Source organism: Muntiacus reevesi, chromosome 18 (assembly GCF_963930625.1).
Source record: "Muntiacus reevesi chromosome 18, mMunRee1.1, whole genome shotgun sequence".
In the NCBI taxonomy this organism is placed as follows: Eukaryota; Metazoa; Chordata; class Mammalia; order Artiodactyla; family Cervidae; genus Muntiacus; species Muntiacus reevesi.
Genome location: NC_089266.1, coordinates 11,645,710 through 11,671,270, shown reverse-complemented (window position 1 = coordinate 11,671,270; position 25,561 = coordinate 11,645,710). Strand labels below are relative to the sequence as shown.

The following is a 25,561-nucleotide window of genomic DNA, read 5'->3' as shown; positions in this document are numbered from 1 at the left end:
CGCCAGAGAGGCAATATTACCGCCATCCATCACCAGCATCCCAGGGCACACACGTAGGGTGTGTGGACAGGCTCACAAATGCAGACACATGCCTGGCTGAGGCCTACCAGACAATTTGCCCACCCACCTGTCTGACCCCAGGATCCCCACATCTTGTGCCGGGGAGCGGGGAGCAGAAGAATTCACCCAGGAGAGCTGGTGCCCAAGTGACCAGTTCAGAACCCTCAGGTCCGGGGCTCTGGGGCCCCTCTCTGCTAGGCCTTCTGGTCAGCCAGTGGCTCTACCCGGCCCCACCCAGGCAGCCAGCCCCTCGACTTTTCCTGTTGACCAAGGAGCTGAGGTTATCGTCTGCCCTATCTGATCTGCTCTGACCTGGGAAGCAGGGCTGGTAGGAAGCCTTCCTTGAGAGACAGGGTCCCCTCCCTGGCACCCTAAGAGTCTTGGAGGGGCCTCCGGTCTGTAGCTTTGCCTGAGGGAAAGAGCTGATGGGCCTCGCTGGGGTCCCCGGGTGGCGCTCACCTCGTACCACGTTGCCTGGGTACAGGCAGCGGGACTTCTGGCTCCAGTAGGCACAGACCCTTGTGCCAGGTGGGAGGTACCGGCTGGACTGCGGTCGGACATCCAGAACCTGCGGGAACAGTAGTTCGGCAGCCGTGAGCGGGCAGGGCTGGCCGAGGGGTGCCCAGGAGGGGCTGGGTGCCATCAGGCCCACCTCCCTGGGGTGGTGAGCCGAGCAGAGGCTGTCCCCTCACCGCCTCCTGCAGCAGCTGCTCCAGCGAGTAGATCCTTTGCCGGTTGCCTCTTTCGCCCTCGATGACAATGCTGTAGCTGAGTGGGGAACGGGGCATGGCAACGGGAGCATGAGATAGGCCTCAGACCCCCCACCCCCACCCACAGCCCTCCCTGCATACACGCCGGGGCCTCACATGTCGGGGGGCTGCAGGGTCCTGACGCTGCCCGCGTACAGCAGACTGTCCTCCTTGGGGATGAGCACAGGCAGCCCGTCCTGCAGGTCCTCCTTGTGAATGGTGCATGAGCGTGCTGGGGAGACCAGGGCGTCAGTGCCCAGCCCCCTGCCTGCCCACCACTGCCCCTCCCCGATGCTCCAACCCCCTTCTTGGCCACTCACCCAGGGCGGCGCTCTGCTCTGCGCTCAGAGGGCCACTGGCATCCTCCTCCTCCTCCTCATCCTCCGAGAGGCAGCTGCTGTCCTCAAACTCAAAGTCGTCCTCTACCGCAAAGCTCTCCAGCAGCCGACTGACCGCCCGGCCCTTGCCCTGGGGGCCAGAGGGGTCAGCTCCCTTGGGACAGGTGGGGGCAGGTGGTCAGGGCCGGCCGGTTCCCTGGGGTTGGGGCAGGGATGCTACCTGTTTGCCAACGGCCTTGGTTTTCACCTTGCCCGCTTTCCGGCCCCTCCCCAGGATGGCCTTGGCGTTGCGGGGCGACAGGGCGATGGACAGGGCCCCATTCTTCCGCTGTCAGAGGAGAGGGGTGAGGTGAGGGTGGCACAAACCTCCTTGCCCCTGGTGTGCCCGTCAAGTGACTCAGACAGACCCTGAGTATGAATCCCAGGGTGTGACTTGGTGTAGCAAGTAGAGAAGAGTGGGGTAAGGGTCCCCAAAGGCTTTCCGCATCCAGTACCCCCCCTGCCGAGCCCAGGACCCCGGGGCGCCCGCCGGCCCTCACCCGCAGCCCCGGCTGGAGCACCGTGCTCTTGCGTGTGGCTCTCTTGAGGCGCTCGCTGGCCAGCCTGCTGCCCTCCTCGTGGCAGGCGAAGGCCCGGGCGGGGCCGCAGAGGGCGTCCCTGCTGGGTGCGGCCCCCGGCTCTGCCCGCAGACCGCCCTTGGCCTTGCCCTTGGCCTTCTTCTTGCCGGGCCCCCCTGGGGGCCTGCGCCCCGGGGCCCGCTCCAGCTTGCTGCCCACCTTGGTCTTCACCGTCCTCCGCTTGACCTTGACCTCACTCTCGGGGCTGGACAGGCGGCAGGCCCCTGGGGAGGGAGGGAGGGAGGGCGGGCGTCACAGGAGCCCAGCTGCCTCCCGGGGCCCCTCCTGGCCCGGCCTGCCCCAGCCCAGCCCCCTCTGGGTACCTAGCAAGCTCTGCCTCTCCTTCTTCTTCTTGGCCTTCTGGTTGGCCTCCATCTTGACCACGGAGGAGGGCGAGGGCCCCAGCACGGCCATGCGGGTCCCAGCATGTAGCACCAGCCCGGGCTCCTTGGGGGGTTCTTCTGTCTCCAGCAGACCGTCACAGTTTTCACTGTCTGAGCCGCTGTCTGTGGAGAGGTGGATGGTCCAGGTAACTTGGCATCAGAGCAGCGCCATTTTGGGGTGTGGCTAGGGGAGTGGATGGTTCATGTGTGCGGATGTGTCCGGGGCCGAGCAGAGCCCGTCACTGTCGTATGAGGGCTGCTCTGAGGGCAGACACCTGGGCCAGGTGTCCGGGTGAGGGTGTTTAGACCAGAAGGAGAAGGGGTGGCCTCTCTGACCTGCTTCTCTCTGTCTCAATCTCCCTTCCTTATGTGCTGGACAGTGGGGCCCCCACCTTGCAGGGCTGAGGGTCCCCATCCCCGGGGGCAGCCCTTTTCCCTCACTCATCCTCCTGCCAGATGCCCTCTGTCTTCCTGCTTCCTCTTCCTTCCCTTTGTTCTTTCCCAGGCGGGACCTGGAGGAGGGGGCAGGGGCTGGCAGAGAGGAAGAATCTATTTTTCCAGGCCCCTGTCTCTGGACATGTGTGTCTGCTGGGGGCCAGATAACCTCTCCAGGTCACTCGGCCGGACACAGCAGGAAGGCCGGCTGGAGCAGGCAGAAGGGTTATTTTTAACCCCTCTTTCCAGGATGCATCCAGCTGTCTGCTTCCTCCCTGTGGCCCCCTGTGTGGGGGTGGGACACGGAGAATCCATCCTAGGCCATCAAGAGGGCCTCCCTGGGTCCAGCACACTCCAAGAGCCCCTGACCACCCCCTCCCCCAGCCCCTAATGAGCGTGGAGGCCCTGGTTGTGATGCTCGGACCAACAACTTGCCTGCTTCACGTGTTGCGGCCACTGCCGGCTGGGCTGGGAACTTAGGTGCCTCCCTGCCACCGATGCTGCCATCGGGCTGTGGGTGCCGGGCCGCCCCAGACGCCTTGGCATTCTTGGCTCGTGACAGCTTCTTCCGGATACGACCCCCTGGGGTGGCCTCCTTTCGCCGGAAGGGGCTGAGGCCAGTGGGCAGCCCCTTGCTCTTGACCTTCGGCTTCAGCTGGGCCACCTTATGGGCCACAGCAGATGCCAGGTCGCCCTGACTGCTGCTCTTCTTGCACCGAACCTTCTCCTGTGAACAGGCAGGTGGAGGCTGCAGTTACTGGTGCACCAACCCTTAACCACGGCCCTGCAACCTCCGGCCTCCCTTCTACCACTGGTAGGTAGGCTTGGGAGGTGGCAGGTCACTGGCCTTGCCCTCCAAAATGACTGAGAGGGCTCTGGCCCCCCGGGCACAGGGCCTGCCCAGTGGAGCCTAAACTAGTGCCTGTCTGTCCCCACATTTCACAGCCTTCCCAGGCGCCCAACCCACTCAGGTTTGGGGAGGGAGGCCAAGGACCCAAACGTCTGTCCTGTCCTGGAGAGAGGGACCAGCTTCCTACTAGGGGAGGTACAGGCAAAGTGACAACAGACTCAGACCCACCTCTCGCCTGTCCCTCCCAGGACCCTAGAATAGGGGTGGGGCAGGATGTACCCACCGCATTGAGAAGGAATGGGGGGCCTGGCACCCGGGGGGAGCCTGTCCCAAGGGAGGAATAGCTGTCCTTGGCCCACCCACTACACCAGGTATGCACCAGGTATGAATCGTCCACTTGTGACCAGGGCAGTGCGTCCTGTGACCCACGACACCTATGTGCTCCTTTCCGCACGCTGCAGTGAGCAGAGGAGGGGGGTGTCATGGAGCACAACCAGCTACTCTCATACCTTCAGGGGCCCGCCTCTGTGTGAGGCATACGAAGCTCTCTGGGCCTCATCTGCTCATCTGAGCAAGGGGACCCCAGCTGGGTGGTGGTGCGGGGCAGGGCGGGGCGGCAGTGTTCAGCCTGGGGCTGGTCTTCCGCCTACTCCCTGTCCTGTCTGTCTGACATCTTGCACCCGGCCCAAGGGGAAGGCTGCAGCGGGGACTCACCGCAGATGCAGGCTGCAGGCCCACGTAGGCACCCTTCTCCAGGCGGCCTCGCTTCTTCGAAGGCTCATCATCGCCGCCCCGCAGCTCAGCACATAGCAGGCTCAGGCTAGACCGCACAGCCCTGGGAGCACGGGGGGGTGGAGGTCACACTGGGGCACCCAGGGCTTGTGCCCATGACAGGCCCTGCGGGGGCAGCCGGGGCGCCACGTGGGGGGGAGCGTGCAGTGCAGCTCTAAGTCTGTAGACCCACTTCTCCCTGTGAGGGCCCTGCCTCCTTCCTGGCCAAGGCTGTGTCCCTGGGCCAGGCTCCTCCAAGCACCCAGAACTGCTGGGGGGGGCATTGGCGAGCCAAGCCAGTGCTGAGGCCCTGGGGCACCTGCTACCCAGCCGACCCCCTCTGCCCACTGCTCAGGGGCCACGGCCCTGCAGCCGGCTGGGCCACTGTGTGACCTGGGCTGTGGCCTCCTGGGCTGTAGCCTCAGTCTTTCTACCTGGAAAGTGGGGGTGCTTTTCATTGTGTCTCTCTGTAAGGTGCGGGTGGGATCATGCCGGTCCCAGGCCTGGCCCTTATTGAGTCCAAAGGCCAGCAGCTACCGCAATTAGGAAAAAAGAGGGAGTGAGGAGAGTCTGCTGAGAATGGGGTCCACTTGAAGCATCTCTGCCACGGTCAGGAAAAGGATGGGGGGGCAGCGGCCAGAGAAACTCGTGCCCAGGCTCTGCCTCCTAGCCCCCTGGGACCCCCACTGCTGGGCTCAGACCCCTCAGAACTTCGTCCCCTGCCTTCAATTCCTGGTCTCAAAGGAGGGACTCTGAATTCCCTCTAGCCCAGCTCCCGGGCCCTGGGAGCTGCTGACTCTGAGCCTGGTTCCGTGTCCCACAGGTGTGAGACTATGGGCTCCGCTCTGTCCTTGGGCAAGCAGGGGCTGGGGGCTGGGCCTCTCACCTGCCCTCTCCCTCACCGACATAGCATTAATGAAAATGAGTCCCAGGTGGAGGCTGAGGGCCCTGACCCGGCCCTGGCCTTCTGTGGCCAGAAGTCAACTTTTACCTTCCTGCCCAGAGAGGCCAGCCAGGAAGCCGGCCCGCAGCCACGCGTGGCCCCGGGGCGTTGGCCCTCCCACTTCCTGCCTGAGCCCAACAGTTGCCAGCTACTGCAGGGTAGGGGCCCAGAAGAGGGATGGAAAGTGGAGAGAAGCCTGAGATGGGGAGAGGTGGGAGGGAACCCCAGTCCTTAGGAAGGGAGGGCCCTGGCTTTGGTTTCCTTCCCCTGCCAACCAGGGCCTGCTTTCTCAGGTCAGTGGGGAAAGTGGCCAGATGCAAGCACCAGGACCTGGCTTCCAGACTCAGACTGGCTCTTGGTGCCAGGTGGGTCTGAGACAAGTGTGGGGCAGCCTTGACAAGAGCATCCCTGACAAGGCCCCCTGCCAGGCCCTGGCCTTAGCCAGCAGCCTCCCAGTTCTGTCTAGTCCTCAAAGGGAGCCCCCTGGAGCCCCCTCGGGGTGACACCTGGGCAGGGTGGAGGGACAGCCCCGGGAGGCTCCCCCCAGCCATATGGTGCGTCCCCTCCCCCGCCCGCAGCCGAGGAGAATTCCCCTCCCTGTAACCTTCTCTGCATTTGCTAATGTTTTGTGACATAAAGCCCTGAGATTAATTTTTTGCCTCTGTCTTAATTGAAGGAACCATTTAGTGCCGATTTAACTATTATTACCAAATCATCAGGATTGATGCAGTGCGCACACGCCGCGCCAATCGTGTTTGGAGGAACTCGAGGATTTATGCAAATGGGCCTGCCGGGAGAGGCAATTTGTAGCCGAGAAGGACAATTATACCAGGCCCGGGAGTGCGCCAACGACTGCGCCGGGCGGGTAATGGATAATAACCGCGTGCCGGCAGCCGTGCGCAGCACCGCAGCGTGACCAACGACTCTATACGGTGCAGATAAAGAGGCTTTTACGCAACGCCGCCTCACACTCGTGGGACTGGGCGGGGGCTGGGGCCGGGCAGGGGGTATGCCACCGCCCTGGCCACAGCCAGGTGCGTGGGGCTGGAGTGGCCACGTGCCAGGCCCAGGGGGTGGGGCTTGTCTGCCCTGAGCTCAGGTCCAGGACACCGCCACGCTCACCACCACGTCTGGCCTGGGGTTCTGGGTCTTCAGGAGAAACTCTGAGGGGGGCTCTTGTGGCCCTGGGAGCCAAAGAGGAGCCCAGTCCCACTGGTCAGGCCTTAAGGGCACCTGGGCCAGCCCAGCCTCATCAAGTAACCTCAGCCCTAGGCATCCCACGGGACCCCTGCACCCAGGACTCACTTGACTTTCTTGCTGTCGCTGGGGCGCAGGGCAGGCAGCAAACTGGAGTATTTGCGCTTCCGTGGCCGGCCAGGCCCTCGCCTGGCAGGGCTCCTTGAGCTCTCGTCTCTCCTGGGGACCGCAGGAAGGGTGGTCAGAGATTGATGCCCTTCCTGGCTCCCTGGCAAGTGTCCAGCAGAGGTCACTGCCCTTGGGGGATATGGTGGGAGCCAGCTGTCCCAAGACTAGGCCTGGGGAGCCTGGCCACCCCGTGGAGGGCATGGCTGAGCCAGAGTCCCACCATCCCCACTTCCCAGCTCTAGCCGTCCTGTACACACCAGTCAGGTGAGCTGCTACCACTGCTATGACAAACTTGGGGTTCCCTCTGTGCCCCAGAGCCCAACCCTGCCCTGGCCCCCTCTCTGACAGCACTACCCTCACCCTTTGCCCCATCACCCAAGGACCAGCCTCTGTCCTGCACTAGCCTCTGTTGCGTACTTCTTCCACCCCACACCGTACCTCACCTTGGTTTCTCTGCTGGGTGACTGCCTCATGGTTCCACTGCCTCTGGGGAATCTTCCCTGGCCGCCTCCCCCTTCCAGTCCCCACTCACCCCAACACACATAGGTTGACCCCTGGCCGCAAGGCGATGGCCCTGGGCTGGGCCGTGCCCGCCTCTGCCCTGAACTGGGGGCGTCTGCACAAGCCACACTCCCGCCCTCCCCGCCCCACTGCCAGCCTGGGCCATACTCATGGTCGTGCCTGCGCTGCAGCCGGGCCAGCTCCCGCTGCTTCTCCTTGTAGCGCCTCTGCAGCTCCGCCAGCTGCACGCGCATCTCCACCTCCTGCGTGTCTAGCCGATCGATGGCAGCCTTCAGCGGGCACACCTAATGGGCAGGGGCACAGAGGCCTGTGAGCCCAGCTACATGACCGCGATGGGGTGGGCAGGTGGCCAGCCTCGGCACTCGAGGCCCCGCCCACTGTCATGGCAGTGGGCAATGGGGGCAACCAGGGCCCCCCCACCACTCACAGGCTTGGTCTTGGGGGTCCAGGTGTCCTTGCGCCGCAGGATCTGCATGCGGGGGGTGAGCGTGGGAGCCCTGCAGGGGTCAGCGGTAGGGGGCTGGGCCAAGGAGGCGGGGCTGTCCAGGTTAGCAGCTTCGACCAGGGACCAGGCTGAGGCCAGGGTGGCCAGGCGCTGCAGGTTGAAGGCCAGCACATCCTCCTCCTCTGCAAGGCACGAGAGGATCAGGGTGATGACAGCAGGCCACACACTGTCCCTCAGAGAGCCTCTTGACGTCAGCCTGCATCTCAGCCCAACCCAGACTACCCCCTTACCCCCACCCTGCAGCATGCTCCTGCCCTCCACCCTCACCCACAGGCTGCCCAGCTCCCTGAGACATTCAGACCAACGAGGGTGAGGAGGCTGGGAATGAGACAGGTCCTGGGTCAGACATCTAGCCCTCGCCTCAGCTCTGGGTGAGGGAGATGTCACCCTTGGCTACTGTGGGCCAGGCCAGCTGGAATGGCACAAGTCCACAGGACAGTGACCAGACGATTTCGTTAAGGCATGGGTCTCATTACACCTCTAACAGCAACTGCCTTGCATTTTTGCGCTCTTCCAGATTCATGAAAATGCGGAGTGTCACAGCCCTGGTGGGCGGGGAGGGACGGCCCGTTGCGGGGTCAGAGCCTGGCCAGTGGAGGGCAGTGTCCATTCATGAGACAGGCCTGGAGTGAAGACTTGGGATTGAATACAACCACGGGGAGGGGGTGGTGGCAGAGACAGGGAGTGGGGTGGGGGTGGGGGTAGGGCACACGCAGGTAGGCAGATCCTATGAGCTACAGCCGGGGAGGGACTGGCCAGGATGAGCCCTGTGGGGTCAGACAGTGTCCCTAGGGCTGGAGGTGTATAGTGGGTAGTCATGACGTCTAGAACACATAGCCAATTCTGCCCCCGAAGAAGACCTGAGAGCAACACCCCAGTGCTAATGAGCACACCTACACCCTGAACTTGGCTTCTAATATCCTCTGAGGAAAGGCATCAGCCTTCTTGGGGACATTGCCCCAAGAAAAATGGGGAAAGGTTTGGGGTAAGCTGAGAGGTTCAGGTGAGCTGGGAACACAGGAAGCTCAGAGGATGATCCAGCGGAAGGGGCCAAACCTGAGACAATTCAGTCACCAGATTAAATGGTGACAGTGACACATTATAACAGACTGAAGTAAATAAATATCCACAAGTTACACTGACATAAATAAATGAGTGAATCCAATGTTTGAAGAGGAACGAGATATCACATCATTTCAAAGACACTCCCCACTGAGTAACTACAATAGAGGAGGTGCCCGGTCACAGCCTTGATGGAGCCATCAGGGTGACCCACTCTCAGTAATGGGACAGAGCACCGGTGGACACCAGAAGTTCAACCCTCTGGATGCAGTGCTGGGTCAAGGCCAGAGGTGGGGTGCTGGGTCAAAGGTGCCCTGGGAAGACAGGGTAGGGGCTGCAGGGGCTTCCTTCTCCCACCTCAAGCTGGGGCACTGATATCTGCAAATTCCATTTCAGCTAAAAGTTCCACAGGGTCTCCCTGTCCCTTGAGGTCACTGTGACTGCAAGGTCACCTCCCTGTTCCTCACTTACTCCTCAGGCTAAGCCTGCTAAGATGGCAAAGTTTTGCAGGTGAGCTCTGGGGGAGGGGGGGCAGGAGTGGGGGGCTTAAGGAGATGGCAGGGGTTCTGGTGGTGCTGGGCTCTTCTCTGGGCTCCAAACGAGACCCTGCCGTGCTCTCTGGTTCAGGGAGCTGTAGGGGCAGACAACAACAGTCCTACCCCCTAAGCCTCCAGGTCTATACCCCCTGTCCCAGGAGGGATGTGGGGTGGGCTCTCCAGGCAGGTTGAGGCTCCACAGGTACAGAAGAGGCCCAAGACTTGGGTTTCCTCCCAACCAGCCAGGCCGGTAAAGGCTCTCGGGGCCAGGAGCAGGGGGGAGGAGGGAGTGTAGCAGATCAAAAGGGGGTCTGGGATCCAGACTCAGCTCATCATGTAAACTGGGTGGGTCACTCAGGAAAGAAGGGGCAACCATACTATGGGGCCTGGGCTTCACAAAATCCCAGGGTAGATGGGAAGTGTAGTGGACACCATGGCTCCTACTGGCCGCTCCAAGTGCAGAGTGGGGCATTCTGGGCGCCACGGGGATGGGCCCCTGCAGGCAGGCCTAAAAATCCACAGTCAGACAAGTGAATGGCCAGAGGTGTCCCAACTTCCTCCCAACCTCAAGGCTCTGTCTGGGGCCTGAGTCCCTGCCCCAGCTGGAATGGAGGTCTGTGGGCTGGGCAGCCTGCCCACTGAGCTCCCTGGACTTGAGCCCAGATGGGGGATAAGCCAGGGTCCTGGGCCAAGTCCTACCGGTGGGGGCAGTGAGGGCTCTGGACGCCCACGCCGGTGCGAGTGGAGCAAACAGCCTGGGGCCTGGTTACGGAGCTGGGGCCACGTCACCTTCCTCAACCTGGTTACCGCCTCTTTCCCACTTCTCAGGGATCCCCATCTGGCCTTTCAGCAGCTCTCCCCAGCCTGGGATGTACTTCAGGGGGAATGTACTCAAGGATGAGAGGGCGGGAGGCCCTGCTGACCCTCTGGGATCTTTTCCCTCCCTCTCCCCTCCACATCCCGGCCTGTTTCCGGGATGTTCTTCTCCCATCTTCTCCTTCTGTGAGTCCTGCCTTTGCTCCAAAAACAAGCTGATTTCCTAATTAATTTCAAGCAAAGCAGTCACTGAGCTTGTAAGGAATAGTTCCAGAGCTGAGAGGCTGCGTAGACCAGCCAATTAACTGGGACAGTGGGAAGGGGCGGGCCTGGGAGCGGCAGAAGGGGAGGGTGAAGACCTGAGGGCTCTAAGAAGGGAGAGTGGGGGGCTTGGAAGAAACAAGAGGGGAGAGTGGGGGCTTGCAGGTTCCAGAAGGGGAGGGTGGGGTGGAGACCCAGCAGTGGCAGCAGGGCCTGGCCTGGACTGGCAGCTGCAACGCCCACAATGGAACACACGTGGTCTACACGTGAGCATCCATTCAATGAATGGGCACGGGTCCAGCAGGCATTCACAGGCACCGACCGGGTGGCCACACACATGGTGCTTGGCATCGGCTCAGTGCACCCTCACGCCAGCCACACTCACAAGGTGACTTGGGCAGCAGAGCCCCCTGCCCAGGGTCACCCCACCTCACCCTTCCAGGGGTCGTGCCCGGCAAGGGCTCACTGGCTCACTCTCCTCACCAGGACAGTGGTGGCCCCTCTGGTCAGACAGCAAAGGAGTGACACAGAGGCCTTCGGAGAAATTAACAAGAACTTTCGCTTATCTCCACGCAGCACAAGGGGTGCTGGCGGCTGGCTGTGGGCTGTGAGAGGTTCATATAGTGAGAAGACGGGCAGGCCAGCTGAGAACGTTGTTGGGTTCTTTCTATAAATATCAACCAGGTACAGTGCCTGGTTGGGGGTGCTTCCCCTTTCTCCCCTAGGGTTCCAGCTGGGAGAGCCTGGGTGGAGTCCCTGGGGAGACCTAAGGACTAGAGAGGCCTAAGCGGAGGCCTGACCCTTGGGTGGGATGCAGGGAGCCGAGGGACAACTTGCCCAGCAGATCAGCTCCAGGGGCCTGGTGAGGCTTAGGGGGGGCCTCACCTCCCCAGGGCCCCTCCTCCCAGGGCCCGGGAGGCGAGGGTCACCGTGTCTTTAACTGGACCCAATGCAGGTATCAGGTTCAGGAGCTGCAGAACCCAAGGTGGTGATAGCTTGCAGAGAGAGTGCCATCTCTCCTCCCCTTTCCTGGCTGTGAGATCATCATTTAGTGACCTGGGCCCCCCACCCCCCACCTGTGGGCCTTGGCACCCTTGTGCATAAAATGGGGACAACCTTGATACACGCCCTGGCCCCCAGGGCATCGTGAGAATCCCTGAGGTCTTCCTGACACCACCATCAGAGGCACAGTCCTGGCCCTGAGGCCCTGTTCCCATGGCCCAACCTGCAGCTGGGGCTGGAGGTGATGCTGGAGGTGTGGGCGCACCTGCCTGGTTTCCTGACCCAGGGCCACACTGTGGGGACCACTGAGTGGGGCTGAAGGCTGACCCTGAGCCTGTGCCTGAGGGTCCAGCTCCCGGGGCTCTGGAGGGATGGGGCTCACCTTGCAGGGCTGGCTCAGTCCTCTGCTGCTGGATCTCCAGGTCGACCAGCTCGCTGAGCAGGGCAATTCCATGAATCCCTGAGCTATGGGGCAGGGGAGCTGTGCGGGGTGGCCCAGGGACAGCGGGGGGCAGAGGGTCCAGTGGGCCAACGCTGGGCAGGTCCCCCAGGTTGATGGTGGCTGCCACCAGAGCGTCCAGCCCGGGCAGCTCCCCGGGCAGCTGGCTGTTGTCAGGAGTCGAACCCCAGTCCTGCTCCTCTTCCTCCTCTTCTAGCTTGGCCTCCTCCAACTCGGCCACCTCCTCTGCCTCTGCTTCTGTAGGGCCTTGCTGTTTGCCCGGCTCGGCCTGATTCAGGGTGCCCAGGCTCCTCGCTGGCTGTTCCACGGCCTGGGGACCGGTCCCCAACGAGGGCCCCAGCTGTCCGTCCTCCCGCCCCTCCTCCGTGGTTCTTGCCTCTGGGGCCCCTCCTCCCTGAGTAGAATCAGCCAGGCCAGAGGCCTCAGGGCCCCCTCCCTCGAGGAGAGCCCCGCACCGCAGTTCTCGCAGCCCCTCCAGCGGGCTTGGGTCTGCTGCCTTCCCCGGGGGTCCCCGCTCGGCAGGGTGGGGGGTGGCGGCAAGGTCCTGGGTGGCCTCCCTGGTCCCTGAGGGCAGCCCAGGCTCCTCCAGTTTCTGGGGGCTGCGGAGGCAGAGCTCCCCGGGCGGGAACGTCCTGGCCAGCTCAGGCTGGGCCCCCAGGGGGGCAGTTTGCATAGTATCAGGGTCCGAGAGGTCAGATGAGTGCACGCTGCGGGGCAGGGAGAAGCCCGAGCTGGCCGCCGCAGGGCACGTGTATCCGGGAGGCAGGTCTGCAAGACAGGAGCGCAGTCAGGAGAGCATCTGGGGACGAGGGTGGCCTCCAACATCCCAGCTCCACCTGCGGGGAGGGTCCCCAGCCAACCCTCTGCCTGTGAAACGTGCCAGGCAGGAATGGGGACACGTTGTGTTGAAACGGACAGAAGAGCATGGGGGGGCAGGAGGGGCTATTTCCCAGGCCCCTCCTTGACCAGGACAGTTGTGAGCTCCCCAGTTCATGCCGCAGCCTTGCAGGGGGGGGTATCCCTGGGGGGGTCCCTGGAGGCTACCTCTGGCATATGTGGCATGGCTAACCAGAAAAGGGGGGATTTTAAAACAAGATACTTGAATCAGGGTTTTCCCTGAACCAGAACGAGCTGGCAGCCTGTCGGAGGCATTACGCCCCATTAACTACAATAAAAAAAAAAAGAAAGCAAAAAGTCTAAAATACACGCACACACACACACACACAACAACCTCGGCTGGCTCAGCCTCCTTATTGTGGAACTGGGACGGGTTTTATGTTTGCCACATGGGCTTCCACTGTAAACTCTTAGCCTAATTCAGAGAGAATCAAATAGCTGTGGGGAGTTGGCAGGCAGTGGGCGGGAGGGCGGTTGCAGCGGCCGGGCTGGGCCTGGACCCTTCACCGCAGGCTGCTGCTCCTTGCCTCGGGCCCAAGCTGTGGCATTTTGGGCCCCCACAGTGAGAATGAGCTCCGTGTTGCCCAGCGTCATGGCTGCTGACCCGTGGTCCTGCCACCATCACTGGCAGGCCAGGCCCTTTCTCATCTTCGAGGCTCCAGCGCCGGCTGGCTGGGCCTGGCCTTCACCCTGCCCCATTGGCCAGGGGCAGGGACCCTGAGTTGCTTTCCCTATGGGTCCCTCAGAAGGACACGAGAGGGAGGAAGGGAAAGAGCAGTGGGACAGGCCACCTTGTCCCAGGCCCCATCAGGGGGACTGGGAAGGTGAGGACAGCCCTGCATGGGGCCAAGCCAGGTGGCATGGTCTGCACTCAGCTCAGCCCACCAGGCAGGTGCCAGGCCTGACTGGAGGGGCGGGCAGGCCAGGGCCAGCCCAGTGCACCCACTCTCACCTGGTTCCAACGTGTTGAGGTCGGCTCTGGGCCGCTGGCCCTCCCCACTCTTGTCTTCGGCGCTGGGCAGCTTGGAGCCTGGCCCGGGGCTGCCGGTGGGGCAGACGGATAAAGTGCACGGGGCGCCAGGATGCGGTGGTGGTGTAGGGCAACTGGCGGGGGGGGGCTTCGGGGCAGGAGAGTGGCAGCAGGGTGACAGCTTCGCAGGGCCTGCGGTGGCAGGTGAGGGGGTGCCCTTGGCCGTGGGGGTTAAGGCAACTGGCTTGTGGGTGGACTTCAAGGCCTTCTCCTGGGCGGGCTCCTCCAGCTCCAGGTGGTGGTCCTCAGGCTTCTGCTGTTGGGGTGGGGCAGAAGCTCAGCCCAGCCGGGGCCCCCAGTGCTCAGGGCATTGTGGTGCATGGCAGGGACGGGGAGAGTGGGCAGTGGGGACTCCTGGACCCGGTCAGGTTGAAGCACAGAGGGACCCAGGGGTGTCCTGGGTCCCAGCTGGGCGTGCCAGGGGGTGGGTACCTGGAGTTGGCTGGCCCGCTGCAGCTCCAGGGCCTGAGTGGCCCGCTGCTGCTGCTGCTGCTGCTGCTGCTGCTGCTGCTGCTGCTGTTGCTGCTGCTGCTGCTGCAGGGCATAGAGCTCCTGTTGCCGCAGGAACTGGGACCGGGAGTAGACGGGGAGCTGGCCGGGATGCTGCATGTGGGAGGCGGGGCCCCGGCCCCCATACATGGGGGGCCACAGCGAAGCCTGGTCCATGACATCAGCTGTGGGCAGGGCCAGAAGAGCGGTCAGCTCCGGCAAAAACAGCACGATCGGGCCGCATCCCAGCCGAGCGGCCCTCCTCCGGCCCTCATCTCTCAATTATCTGCCTCACACCTGTCTCTCAGGTCCTGGCCGGGTCCCTGCCTTGCTGCCCGTTACCCAGCGCCCAAAGGGGCTGCTCCCTTCCTCAGACCCGCTTCTGATCCCCCCACAACATGCAAATAGCCTGGCCTGAGAGGCCCTTACCAAGTGCATGGGGGGCCGTGTGAGGTGTGGGCTCAGAGGGCAGGATGACTAGTTGTGTGGGGGCGTCCTGGGAGAGAGGGAAGACGGGGGGCATGGAGCCAGGCACGGATGCAGGGAAGCCGGGGGGCAGATTCTGGTGCAGGGCAGGGTGCCCAAGGCCTGTGGAGACAGGGCACTGGGGTCAGACAGAGCAGAGCAGGAAATAGGGCCCCGGGCCGGCACTGACCACCATGCCCCGCCAAGACTCTTGTCCTGCCCCGTGCCCCTACCTGCCCTCAGAGCACTGACCGTAGGAATGTCCTCCCATCCACAAGGAGGGGCTGCGGGTGCGGGGCAGCCAGGGAGGGTGGGCAGGGTGGGGATGGGGGGCCGGGTCCCCGGCCAGCTGGCCGCTCTGCAGGGAGGATCCCCCAGCGATCATGAGATGGGGGGCCAGGTCCCCGGGACAGCCGCCTGATGGGTGGATCCGGGCGAACTCCACGAGGTCCTTGTTGTCCCTGTCCGTCATGGGGGTGGGTGAGGGCTCTGCATGGCCTCCAGCCACCCCCAGCCCAGCTCTTCCACCCCATGTGGCCCCACTGGGCACCCCCAGGGGCATGGCCCAGTCCCCAGCAAAAGGTGCAGTCTGGTTCTTACTGCAGCAGCAGTTCACGGCCGGCGAGCCCCAGGCGGTCCTCACATAGGCGGGCCCTCTCCTCTTCGGCCTCCAGGTCTAGTGGGTGGGTGGAGCGGGGCCCACCGCCAGCTGCACGGTGGGGGGATGGCAGAGGGGCGAGGGCTGGGTTGGCTGGGGAGCCACAGCTAAAGCAAGCAGGAACCCCACTTCAAGCCAGGAGACTGATGAACTAAGGGGCTCTCCTGCCCCGTGAGTCTCACAGGAAAGGTGCAGGGCAGGTCAGCTCAGCCCCGGGAAAAACTGCAGACGTGGGGAGGTGATGGGTGCAAAAGCCCGGGGTCTAGCCCTGGGAACCGTGGGTGAGTGGACTAGGGCAGGTCAGTGACACCCCCCCCCCGCCCTGCTCCGTGGAGGGTCCGTACCTTTGAAGGCGGGGGCTGCCCGGCCCTGCCGCCCTGTGTTGGCACCGTAGGCTGACTCCGACCGGCTCACCGTGTCCTTCTGCCTGGCCAAGGCCACCGCAATGCCCACTGGCGGCTGCCGCACCTCCCCATCACTGTGGGTGGCATCATGCTCCCGGCTTCGGGCACAGTCAGGCCTTTCCACCTCGCCTGAGGCCTGGCCTGCACCCTTGGAGTTCGGGAACTTCCCGTCCTGCTGGGCACAGCTGGCCTTCAGAACCCCCAGGCCCACGAAGGGCGCCTTCTGGCCAACGACCAGCGCTTGGTTGCTGTACTTGAGCAGGTTCTTCATGGCCGAGACCTCGTCGGGCGGGGCAGGCAGGTCCTGCGGCAGGAGGGCGGCCTGCTGCAGGGCGCCGCCAAAGGGGTCCAGATAGGCGCCCGCCTTGCGCTCCTCACCAATGGCCATGGGGGCCCCCTGGCCTGACTGGACGTTCCATGGGGGTGGGGGCGGCCCGCCATAGCCCAGAGATGCCAGCTCCAGAGACTTGCGCTTGGCCTCAGCCCCGCTGCCCCCCGGTTCTACCTCAGGGGCCACCAGGTGCTGCTGATGCCGGATGCGAGCCACCTTCTGGGCCCCGGGGGCACCCACGGGAGTCTCCTTGCTGGCAGCCTTGTCTAAAGTGCAGCAGGCCTGGGTGACCTTCCCGCCCAGTGGGTCCTGGTGACTAGGCCGGGCGCAGTCTTGCGAGGGGGCGGGCAACTCAAAGTAGCCGCTTTTGTCCAGACCCGCTTTGGGGAGCCCAGGAAAGGGGGCCTCGGGACCGGCGCTGTCCAGGTACTCCAGGCCCTTCAGTCGGGGGTTGAGGGCCGCTTCGAAGCTCCCGGACCGCCGCTCGCCCTTGCCCTCGGCCTTCAGGTGGGCATAGGAGACCCCGTAAGGCGCAGCATGGTCAGGCGCGGCGACCGCCTCCAGGTGCCGGTCCTTGCCCTCACCCACCACGGCACAGGCCTCGGCCGCCTGGAAGGGGCGGCTCTTGTCGGCCAGGTGTCCCACGGAAGGCACAAAGGTGGGCCCGCTGGCCTTCAGGTCCCGGGGGACTTTGTCCTGCAAGGGGCAGAGCCCATCCGGGCCCCCATGCAGCTGCAGGCAGGGGAAGGGGCCGGCCGCGGCCGTGCTGAGGGGAGGGGGCGGCCCCGCGGGCAGGCCGGACGGCACTGTGTAGGACACAGCATGGTGCAGCATCTGCCTCCGCTCCAGGCACTCGCTGAAGGCTGGCCCAGGCTCTGTGGGGCCCGCCGCCTCCTTGGTGCAGCGTCCAGAGGCTGGCATGCCCACACCCGGCCGCCCTAGCACAGCCCCCGCACAGCTGGCCAGTGCGGACCGGCCCAGCTCGCCGTCGAGCACCTTGGTGTTGAGAAGGCAGGAGGCCAGGTGCTTGGGGCGGCCTTCGCAGGCTCCCCGGGCCACGCTGCCCTCCTTGCAGTGAGAGTCCCCTGGCACAGGCAGCACCAGCTTGTGCCGCCCCCGGCCGACGTCCTCTTCCGCCGCCGGCCGCTCCTTGCCCTCAGCCGCCTTGCCGGCTTTCTCTTTGCCCATGAGGAAGCGGTCGAACTCCTTGGTGCCCTTCTGCAGGTGGCTGCCCTCGCCCCTGTCACGGCTGCAGGAGCCGATAGGGTGGCTGGGGGCGGCCCGGGCCACACTGGGGAAGTTGTGGTTGGCGGGCAGGAGCGTGGGCTGGGGGGGCAGGTTGCGCAGGTAGAAGTTATCTGCGTGCCGAGAGAGCTGAGGTCAACAGGAAGCCCGAGGCAGGGGCCGGAGGGCTCAGTGCCCCCAAGACACTGCTCCAGGTGCCTCCCCACATCACTGGCTGACCCTGACCCATTGGTACTTTCCAGGGAAGGTTTATAACTGTAGAAAACATATTAACATAAACATCACCTCTTTAACCATTTTTAAGTGTGCCGTTCAGTGGCTACTATGTTCTAGGTATGCAACCTTCATCCCTGTCCATTTCTGGAATTTTTCATCGTCCCAATCTGAAGCTCTCTGTCCCCATTCAATACCGACTCCCCATGCCCCAGAGGTTCTGACTTATGTTCACCCCTAAGAGATGAGCGCTGAAAAGAGCACAGCTCCCATAACCCTGCAGATCAGTGGAGGGAGGGCGGGAGCGGGTGTCACTGTGTCCTCACCGGACGCAGGGGGTGAAGTCTGGGGCCGCAGGCATCTCCCCCAACCCCACACGAGCTGGAGGAGTGCAAACTGATCAGATCTTTACAAACAGCCATCAGAACCCTAAAGGCTAAGGAGGTTGTAGGCTTATAGTTGGATGCTTTGTCGCTCAGCTGTGTCCGACTCTTTGCGACCCCATGGACTGTAGCCCACCAGGCTCCTCTGTCCATGGGATTTTCCCAGACAAGAATACTGGAGTGGGTTGCCATTTCTTTCTCCAGGGGCTTATAGTTGGGGGATGGCTCAAAGTGGACAGCATGTGCTGTGATGTGGCCACTACACAGCTCAGGACGCCAAGCCACGTGGAGAGTTATCTGAGGCAGGCCCCTGAAAGCAGGATAGTGCACTGTCGACAGCAAAATGGATGGCCTTTAGTAGCCCCTGCAAGTGCCAAGACACCCCTGCCCAGGAGGAAGTGAGGCCCCGGGCAGACATGCGTCTGAGAATGGGCCAGGAGTGAAGGACCCAGCCCACCTATCTCCTGAAAGCTCTGAGAGGCTCCCAGCCCTTCTGCATCAGAGGCTAGGGTGATCCTTTAAGGAAGGAAGAAAGGAGAACGGTCCAGAAGCCCATCCTTCTCTAGTCCACACTGGGCTCTCAATGTCTCTGCAGCTCTGGCCCACCCTGCTTGAGTGGCTGGGGGGTGTACCCCCAGCTCCCTGATGGGGTCAGCCTGGGTCCCCCCTAACCTGGGGTGCCTTGCTCTCTACCTGGGTCGCTGGCCAGCCCTACAGACACCCACTGCTCCCTAGGCTGGGGCTGGGTTACTGGGGACCTGGAGGGGCCGCCCCCCTCTACACCCAGCTGGGGTGGCGGATGGGCAGCCTGGATGGCCTGGAGCCTAGAGAGGGAACAAAAGAAACATTTGGAACTTGTAAAACTGTCCTCAGTCCTGTAAATTCCTTGTCAATTTCCTGCTAATTAAAGCAAAGGGGAAGAGGGTAGCCTGGGCTAAACCTAATTAGCTCAATTTCCAAAACCAAAGTGTTCTTGGGTGGGGCTCCGCCACAACACTGTGAAAGTCGAGGAGGCTGCCAGCGCTCCTGGAAGCCAGCGGCCCACACCCTGGAGGGGGTCCCTAGCTCTGGGTCGGATTTCTGGGGCTGGGACCACCTGCCTGCTCTTGACAAGCGCTGTCAAAACAGCAGCACACGCGGGGGCTGATGTGGGAGGTGGAGGGACTCAGGCCACAGCCTACGCAGGGCTCTCCTCTGGGCAGCAGAGCACTCGGGCTCCAACCCCGAGGAGACTGGCTCCCTGGGCATCCAGTGTCTGTCCGAACCCTGCATGGGGCCGGGGAGCACTCCTGGCCCCTCTGCAGCCAGGGTCTCATCCGCCCCGACCCAAGCTTGACCAGCCCTGGACTGGGCCAAGTGAGAGTGAGGCCTTCCACAGCCTCGACATCCAGCCTGGACAAAGATGCCAGGTGGGCTCCAGGACACAGACACCCCGATGTCACAGAGTGGAAGGCTGTGAGGAAACGGGGGGACGGTGGTGGGAGGGCAAGAGGACTGGCCACAGGCCCACCCCCAACCCCCAACCTGCCTCCTGTGGTCACCACTCTGGGGTCCCCTTCCTCCCCTGAGATCCTTCAGGATTCTCTCCTCCTTAGCTGCTGCCACTTGAAGCCTGCCAGGTACTTTGTGGGTCCCTCCCCTGCCCCCACTCAAAGCCCCGATCTTGGGGCTTCCTGGAGCTGGATCTGTCCTTATTTATCCTTCTCACCTGGGTGGCCCCTCTCCTTGAGCTGGATCAACCTCTCAACCTGCCCTTCTGGCACTGACCCCCACCATGAGTGTGCAGTCACCCCCTGGAAGGTGGCCCCCACCCCCCAGCCCCCCAGCATGAAAGCTGAACTCATCCCTCCCCTCTGAACTGCTCCTCTGCAGGTACACCCCTTCCTGCAGCCTGGGCTATAAATAGGGGTCATCTGGGGCCCCCTGACCCTCGTGCTCCATCCAGGCCCCCCATGAGATCCCATGGTCCAGTCCAAATCCAGATCACTTTGTCATCTAAACACAGTAACTAACCCCAGCCTCCTGGGCACCACCCCTGGAAGATCTTTCTAAAACGCAGATGAAGTGTCACCCCACCCAAGAAAAATCCTGGACACGGGGCACCAAGTCTCAGGCCTCCCCCTACACCTGTCTCATCTCCAGGTGGCTACATCTCTCATGGGCTCCCTGAAGGCTGGGCCTTTACACACACATGTGTGCGTGTGCATGTGGTGTGAGCACACCCTTCTTAGAGAATGCCCTCCCGACTCCACCAGCCCTATGTTCCCATCAGCAAAGCTCCAACCTCAGCATACCCTCTCCAGCGACATCTCCTGACAATGGGGTAGGAGTCCCTCCTCTGCCTGCTGGGGGCACACAATTGCCCCTGTCCCCTGCTGCTGCCTCCACCCCCTAACCCCCACCCCTGACCCCTCTGACCTTAAGCCCTGGTGTGGGTTGGGGGCTGGGCCTTCTGCTGTCTAGCTCAATGAGACAAGAGGTACAGACTTCTAGGGGGCTCCCCTACCCCCACCAGGTGGTATTCTCCCCTGAGCTGCCCCTGGGACCCCTGAGCTGCTTGGGTGGGTCGGTGGGGGGGCGGTGCCACAGGGTAAGGCCAGGTGCTGAGGGAGCTGGGTGCCACTCCTTCAGGGCCGCATTTGTTTGAGATGCTTCCACCTGGGTGATGAGAGCTCACGGAGCATGGCTGTGTTTTCAGCATGCTTGCCTGACCCCGGCATAACAACCAGCTGCTTGGCCGTGGTCCTGGGCCCCACACTTTATAAATTTCCTGGGGGCCTGAGAAGCAGGCCCATCCTCCTCCGGCCCCTGTACGTATAGTGTGGCCTGGAGAGAACGGTTCATCCAGGCTGGCCACCTTCACCTGGCACCCCAGAAGCCCCCAGCCCTGCCCTCCACCCCTCCAGGATGCACTGTGTCCCAGGCCCCATGCAATCCCTCACAGACCCACGCCAGCACTTGCCTTTTTGGGTTCCATAGAAACGATGTTGCCCATAGAGAACATTGCTGTTTCCATGGTGATCCAAGTGGCTCATGGGTAGGAAGGTGGATGCCAGACTCCCCGAAAATCTGGGGTACCCTGGAGCTAGAGAAGCAAGGAGACTGCAATAGAGGAGCTTCTGGGCCACAGGCTTGCACCCGCCCTGACCCCAGGGAGGTGAGAAGCCGGCGGGTGGCCCAGGAGTGACGCCCCGCAGAGCCCGGCGTGCAGCCCGCCGGTGGGAAATCAACCCATCAATACATCATATTAACTCTGACTCGACTAATACCATCCCTCCGGTGTGGCACAAATTGAATTGCTGATGGGCTGGGGAGAGAGGGGAGGATGGAGGAGGGAGCCTTTGATTTCTCTCCCAGCAGCACTTAGCAGTGCGGGAGCTTCGAGGCAGGCCAACAAAAGGGGCTCTGGAGAGGTGTCTGGGGAGGAGGGAGATGTGGCGGTCACACGCAGTGGACATAGAGGCCCTCGCAGCTCAGGCCGAGAGGAGAGAGGCAAGGCCGGACACCACCTTGGCCTGTACCATCCGTAGCTGCCAGGTGAGCAAGCCACTCTGGGCTCAGTGGCCCACGCCCTGGGGCTGACTTGGTTGGGTGTGGCCAGCTTCTGCCTGGCTGGAGGCCACGGGCACCGGGCTGTCCACTGGCCGGCCTCCTCAGTGCTCTGAGATTGGCACAATGAGCTGGTCCCCAGCCACGGCGGCATCGCCCCCCAGAAGAGCTTCCTGCCATTGGTCCCCAGCCCGAGACCCTCCCTGGAGCCTCCGAGTCATGTCAAGCAGGCCCCTCTCTGTCCCTTTGAGGGGCCTGGACTGTCTTCTTGGCCTGGCCCTGCCCAGCAGAGGACCACCAACTACGCCCTGGACTTCGCTCTGGTCACCTGGGACACACACCCTGCCTCCCAGAAGTGATGAAGACAGAAAGAGCGAACATTTGGCCAAGGAGGCCCCTTAGGCACTGGCACCTTGAGACCAGGCACAGCCATGGGAGGCGTGTCTGTTGGATGCCCAGAACCACCTGCAATGTGGCTCCTCACAGCTGGTCCTTCTCTACCAGGCCCAGCGGTGAGGGGGTGGGGGCGGGTGGAGGCCTGCAGCTGGGATGGCTGAGCTGGCTGGGCTGGGGTGGACAGGATGCTGTCTTGCTCCAAAATTCCTGCTTTGAGTTAATGCTCTTAACATTTTCCCCATGGAAAATGAGTCCCAGAGGAGCTGCTCTTGGGGACCCCACGGCTGTCCCAACAGTGACGGGTTGCTGGGGGCAGCTTCCCACCTGACTTCTGAGGCGCCTGGGCTGTGACAAGGGAGCAGGAATGAATCCCAGGGTCTCCCCGGGGAGCAGGGGCCACAGGGAGGAGGAGGGGCTGGCGCAGGGTCCCGAGGCTGCAGGCTCCGCTGGAGGGTGATGGGTCCCAGGGTGTGTTCAAGTTGGGTCATAGCTGTGCCTTGATACAAGGGAGCCATGAGCCCCATGCCTGGGGAGCAGGGGTACCAACATCCCTCTTTGTGCATCACGACAAAGTTACAGGCAAGTCTGAAGCAGGGAGCTAGCTCCGTGTGACCTGCTCATTTACTGTTTTCTAAATTCCTCTTAGGACAGAAGCCCTTTGCTGTTTCACTGGAACTCGTGGCAACTCATGGCAGGAGGCTCCATGGAACACACACGAGACCAATACCTTTCTAGAAGGAGAGGCTCAGAGCTGCAGGACAGACCTCCAGGCCTCAGGTCCTCAGAGGCCCTGAGGCTGGCCTGCCTGGGTGCTGAGGCTGTTGAGATGGAGGGTAGAGGCCGGCTCAATCTCTGTGGGTGCATGGGGGTGAGCCCTGGAGCTTGCTGTGAGTATGAGGGGCCCAGAAGCAGCCCCTTGGCAGGCCTGAGGCTGGGGTGGTGAGCTGTGCCAGTGTGGGTGGGGCTGCGGAACCCAGCTAAGAGGTAGGGGTGGACGAGGAGCTGTGAGAGAATGGGAACCACACAGGCATCAAACACTCTGGGATCCCCCAGGGTCAAGGCCCCCAGCCCAAAGGATACACTCTGCACCCTAATCCTGGCGGCCCCCTCGACATATCCACCACCCTGCCCCTAATGATGCAGGAGGATGGTCTCTGGATCAGGAGGTCTGAGGTCAAGCTGTGGCACCCATCCTCAAGAGATGCTCCCTGCAGAACGTTCCCGTACCAGCCCCGTTCGGAGGCTCCCCTCAAGCACGCGTGTCGCAAAAGCTCTGAGAAGTCCCTTGGGCATCTCCCCACAGAGGGGCTCACATCCCCAGGCCCGTGGGAGGATACAGGGGAGGTGCCCGCTGCCCCCCAGCCCTATGCCTCTGCAGCCCCCTAATGCCGAGGGCACGGCTGAGTCTGGGGAGCCTGGCCGCCTCGCCTGGTTTGTGAGTTGAGACACATCTGGAGCAGATGTTTCTGAGATGAAATGCAGCTCCTGGAAGACCTGACAAAAGCTGGCCGAGCCCATCGGGGGTGGGGGCAGGCCAGGGCGGGGGGTGGGGTGGGCAGAGGCCTGTGTGTGTACTAGGGGGGAGCAGTTAAAGTGCCACAGCTGTCCCCCTTTAATTGGCTGCTGTTAAATGTTTTACGGGGCCTCGTTTTGGTAAACAGAAGTCTGTAAATTCCTCCTTCCCAGACGCCCGTTACCCAGGCACAGACCCCCCTGTGACCCCTCGGGAGGTCTGGGTCTCCCGCCCACCCGCCCTCGGGGGAGCCGGCCTTCAGCTGGCCGAGTGGTGGGCTCCTTCCTGCCGTACCCTTCGGGGGGCAGTGGGAGGGTGATGACCATGCCTGTCCCTTCACTTCTGACCCTGAACTGCTGGCCAGGGATCAGGGGACAGGAATCTACGGGGGCTCCTTCCCCCATCTCCAGTCTGCATAAAGTCCCACCCTCTGGGACCCCAGAAGGGGAGTTAGGACTGGGGGAGTAAGGATGGGGAGATGGAAGAAGAAACGGAGTGGGCAAGGGTTGGAGCTGAGTGGGGTGGCCAGGGAGGGGGAGTGTGAAGAGCGGGTGGGCATCTGGGGTGGGGGGCAGAGAGGGAGGAAGGAGAGAAGTCCTCCCAGTTCAGCCACAGAAAGGATCCTTTCTTCTTCCCAACAAGACCCTACTCTCTGAATTGAAGAAGAAAATAAAAAATGATTTTTTATGAATCAGAGCAGCTGTTCTGTGACCAGAAGCCAGGGCTGCTGTAGCTGGCCTGGGAAATGCCTCAGGTCCTCAAAGGGGCTTCTGCAGAGGAGACTGTGGTGGTGGTGGGCTCTGAAGAGATCTCGGGGAGCAGAGGATGGGGGTCGGATACCCTGGAACCCAGGGCCAGAGCCCCTCAACCCTGTACTCCTTCGGGGTGGTGTGGTCCAGAACCTCCTTGTTCCTAGGCTCTCACACCCCCCCAAGGTTGGCTACTGTGATCGCCCCAGTTGACAGGTGAGCCCACACTGTGTCCTTGGGCTCCCGCTGCCCTCAGAGCCCTGAAAACCCCTGCTGAGTTCTAGGGAGAAGCCCTGGGCCTCGGCGAACAGCCCACTGAGATCCCCCCCATCCTGGTCCCACGCTCTGAGCTGCCAGGAGACTTAACCCCACCCATAATGTGAGCATTAACAGGGGACAAAAAGGTGACACCATCAGCACCTAGTGGGGTTCAGTGATGTGGAGGCAGTCTAGAGCTGGGCAGGGGCAGCACAGACCAGGTCCTTGGTCTCCTAGGACACCCAGCCCCTGCCAGTATCCCCCGGGGCCCTTGCTGGCTGCATCCGGGAAGGTCAGGGGTGTTGGTGGGGAGTGGGCTAAGGAGGAGAGGAGCCAGCGGGCAGCCCGCCCCTGGTGGGGGCTGCCCAGAGGACAAGGTCTGAAGATGGAAGGGTGAGAGGAAGGGTGGGGACACTTTACAGGGGAAATAGGTGCCATGGGGTAGGAGGCGCCTCTTGTCACCCCACCAGAGAAGGTGCCTGGGAGGACCCCAGGCTTGCTGCAAGTCTCTCAGCTGGAGAGGAAAGAGGGGTGGCCCTGGCCCCCTACATGCGCCCTCCCTGCCTGACGGGGTCAGTCCCTACCCCACCTGATGGCACCTCACCTCTCCTGGGTTTTGCTGTAGAACTTTCCCAGCAGCCCGAGGTGCCCCACCTGCCCCAGGCCAGACCCAAAGGCTGGGGAGGTGACAACACCTCCCCGCGGCCCTTGCAGGGTCCACCTCCTAGGAGAAGACCGACTCTTGTGTCTCAGAAGGCTGACTGTCTCCTGGCCAGGTCTGGGCATGTGGTGGGGTGTGGCTTGTGACCAGCCAACCAGCAGACCAGAATCCCTTGTGGGGTGGGTCAGGGGACTCCCACCGCAGGGTCCCTTAGACCCCCACCCCCAGGCCCACAGAGCTCAGTGCAGACCCTGCAGGCTTAGCAAACTACCAGTGGCCTGACACACAGGGCTCTAATCACCATCATGACACCAGGGTCCTGCCCCGCCTCCCCCTGGCTCCCTGCACACCCATGCGGGCAAGGCCTTCCACAACAGATGCCCCCCGCCCTCCATGATGCCTTGACAAAAACATGGCCACCTCCCCGGAGGCTCGAGTTGCTAGAAAGTTCTCCCCACCACTGAGTCCTGAGCTGTGGCCAGGGGCTGCCAGCAGGGTCTGACATCAAGTTCCAAAGGCAGCTCCCCACAACGTGACTGGCTGAGCCCCCAATCTATGGGGCCGAGAATCATGCTTTTATACAGCTGGCCACACTGTGGGGGCGAGGCGGGCTGGTGCTCCAGAAAACCCGAGTTGAACCATCTC

At 62.7% G+C, this 25,561-nt stretch overlaps 1 protein-coding gene across 8 annotated transcripts in view; it reads right to left on the bottom strand.

Moving 5' to 3' along the window:
- BAHCC1 (BAH domain and coiled-coil containing 1) overlaps positions 1-25,561 on the bottom strand; it is a 68,799-nt gene that overhangs the window by 5,330 nt on the left and 37,908 nt on the right. For 5 of the 8 annotated variants that reach the window (XM_065908969.1, XM_065908966.1, XM_065908968.1 and 2 more), the window contains 20 exons: positions 20,753-20,875; positions 15,559-17,307; positions 15,157-15,265; positions 14,809-15,017; positions 14,521-14,679; positions 14,035-14,276; positions 13,525-13,858; positions 11,598-12,443; positions 7,461-7,660; positions 7,181-7,317; positions 6,452-6,562; positions 4,147-4,267; positions 3,014-3,309; positions 2,088-2,266; positions 1,687-1,988; positions 1,368-1,475; positions 1,130-1,277; positions 927-1,041; positions 753-828; positions 520-628 (listed from right to left, as the gene is read on the bottom strand). In XM_065908969.1, the coding sequence (XP_065765041.1) occupies positions 520-628; positions 753-828; positions 927-1,041; positions 1,130-1,277; positions 1,368-1,475; positions 1,687-1,988; positions 2,088-2,266; positions 3,014-3,309; positions 4,147-4,267; positions 6,452-6,562; positions 7,181-7,317; positions 7,461-7,660; positions 11,598-12,443; positions 13,525-13,858; positions 14,035-14,276; positions 14,521-14,679; positions 14,809-15,017; positions 15,157-15,265; positions 15,559-17,307; positions 20,753-20,875 (5,673 nt within the window). The remainder of the gene's footprint in view (positions 1-519; positions 629-752; positions 829-926; positions 1,042-1,129; positions 1,278-1,367; positions 1,476-1,686; positions 1,989-2,087; positions 2,267-3,013; positions 3,310-4,146; positions 4,268-6,451; positions 6,563-7,180; positions 7,318-7,460; positions 7,661-11,597; positions 12,444-13,524; positions 13,859-14,034; positions 14,277-14,520; positions 14,680-14,808; positions 15,018-15,156; positions 15,266-15,558; positions 17,308-20,752; positions 20,876-25,561) is intronic. The other 3 variants (XM_065908972.1, XM_065908971.1, XM_065908974.1) reach the window with 3 other exon arrangements.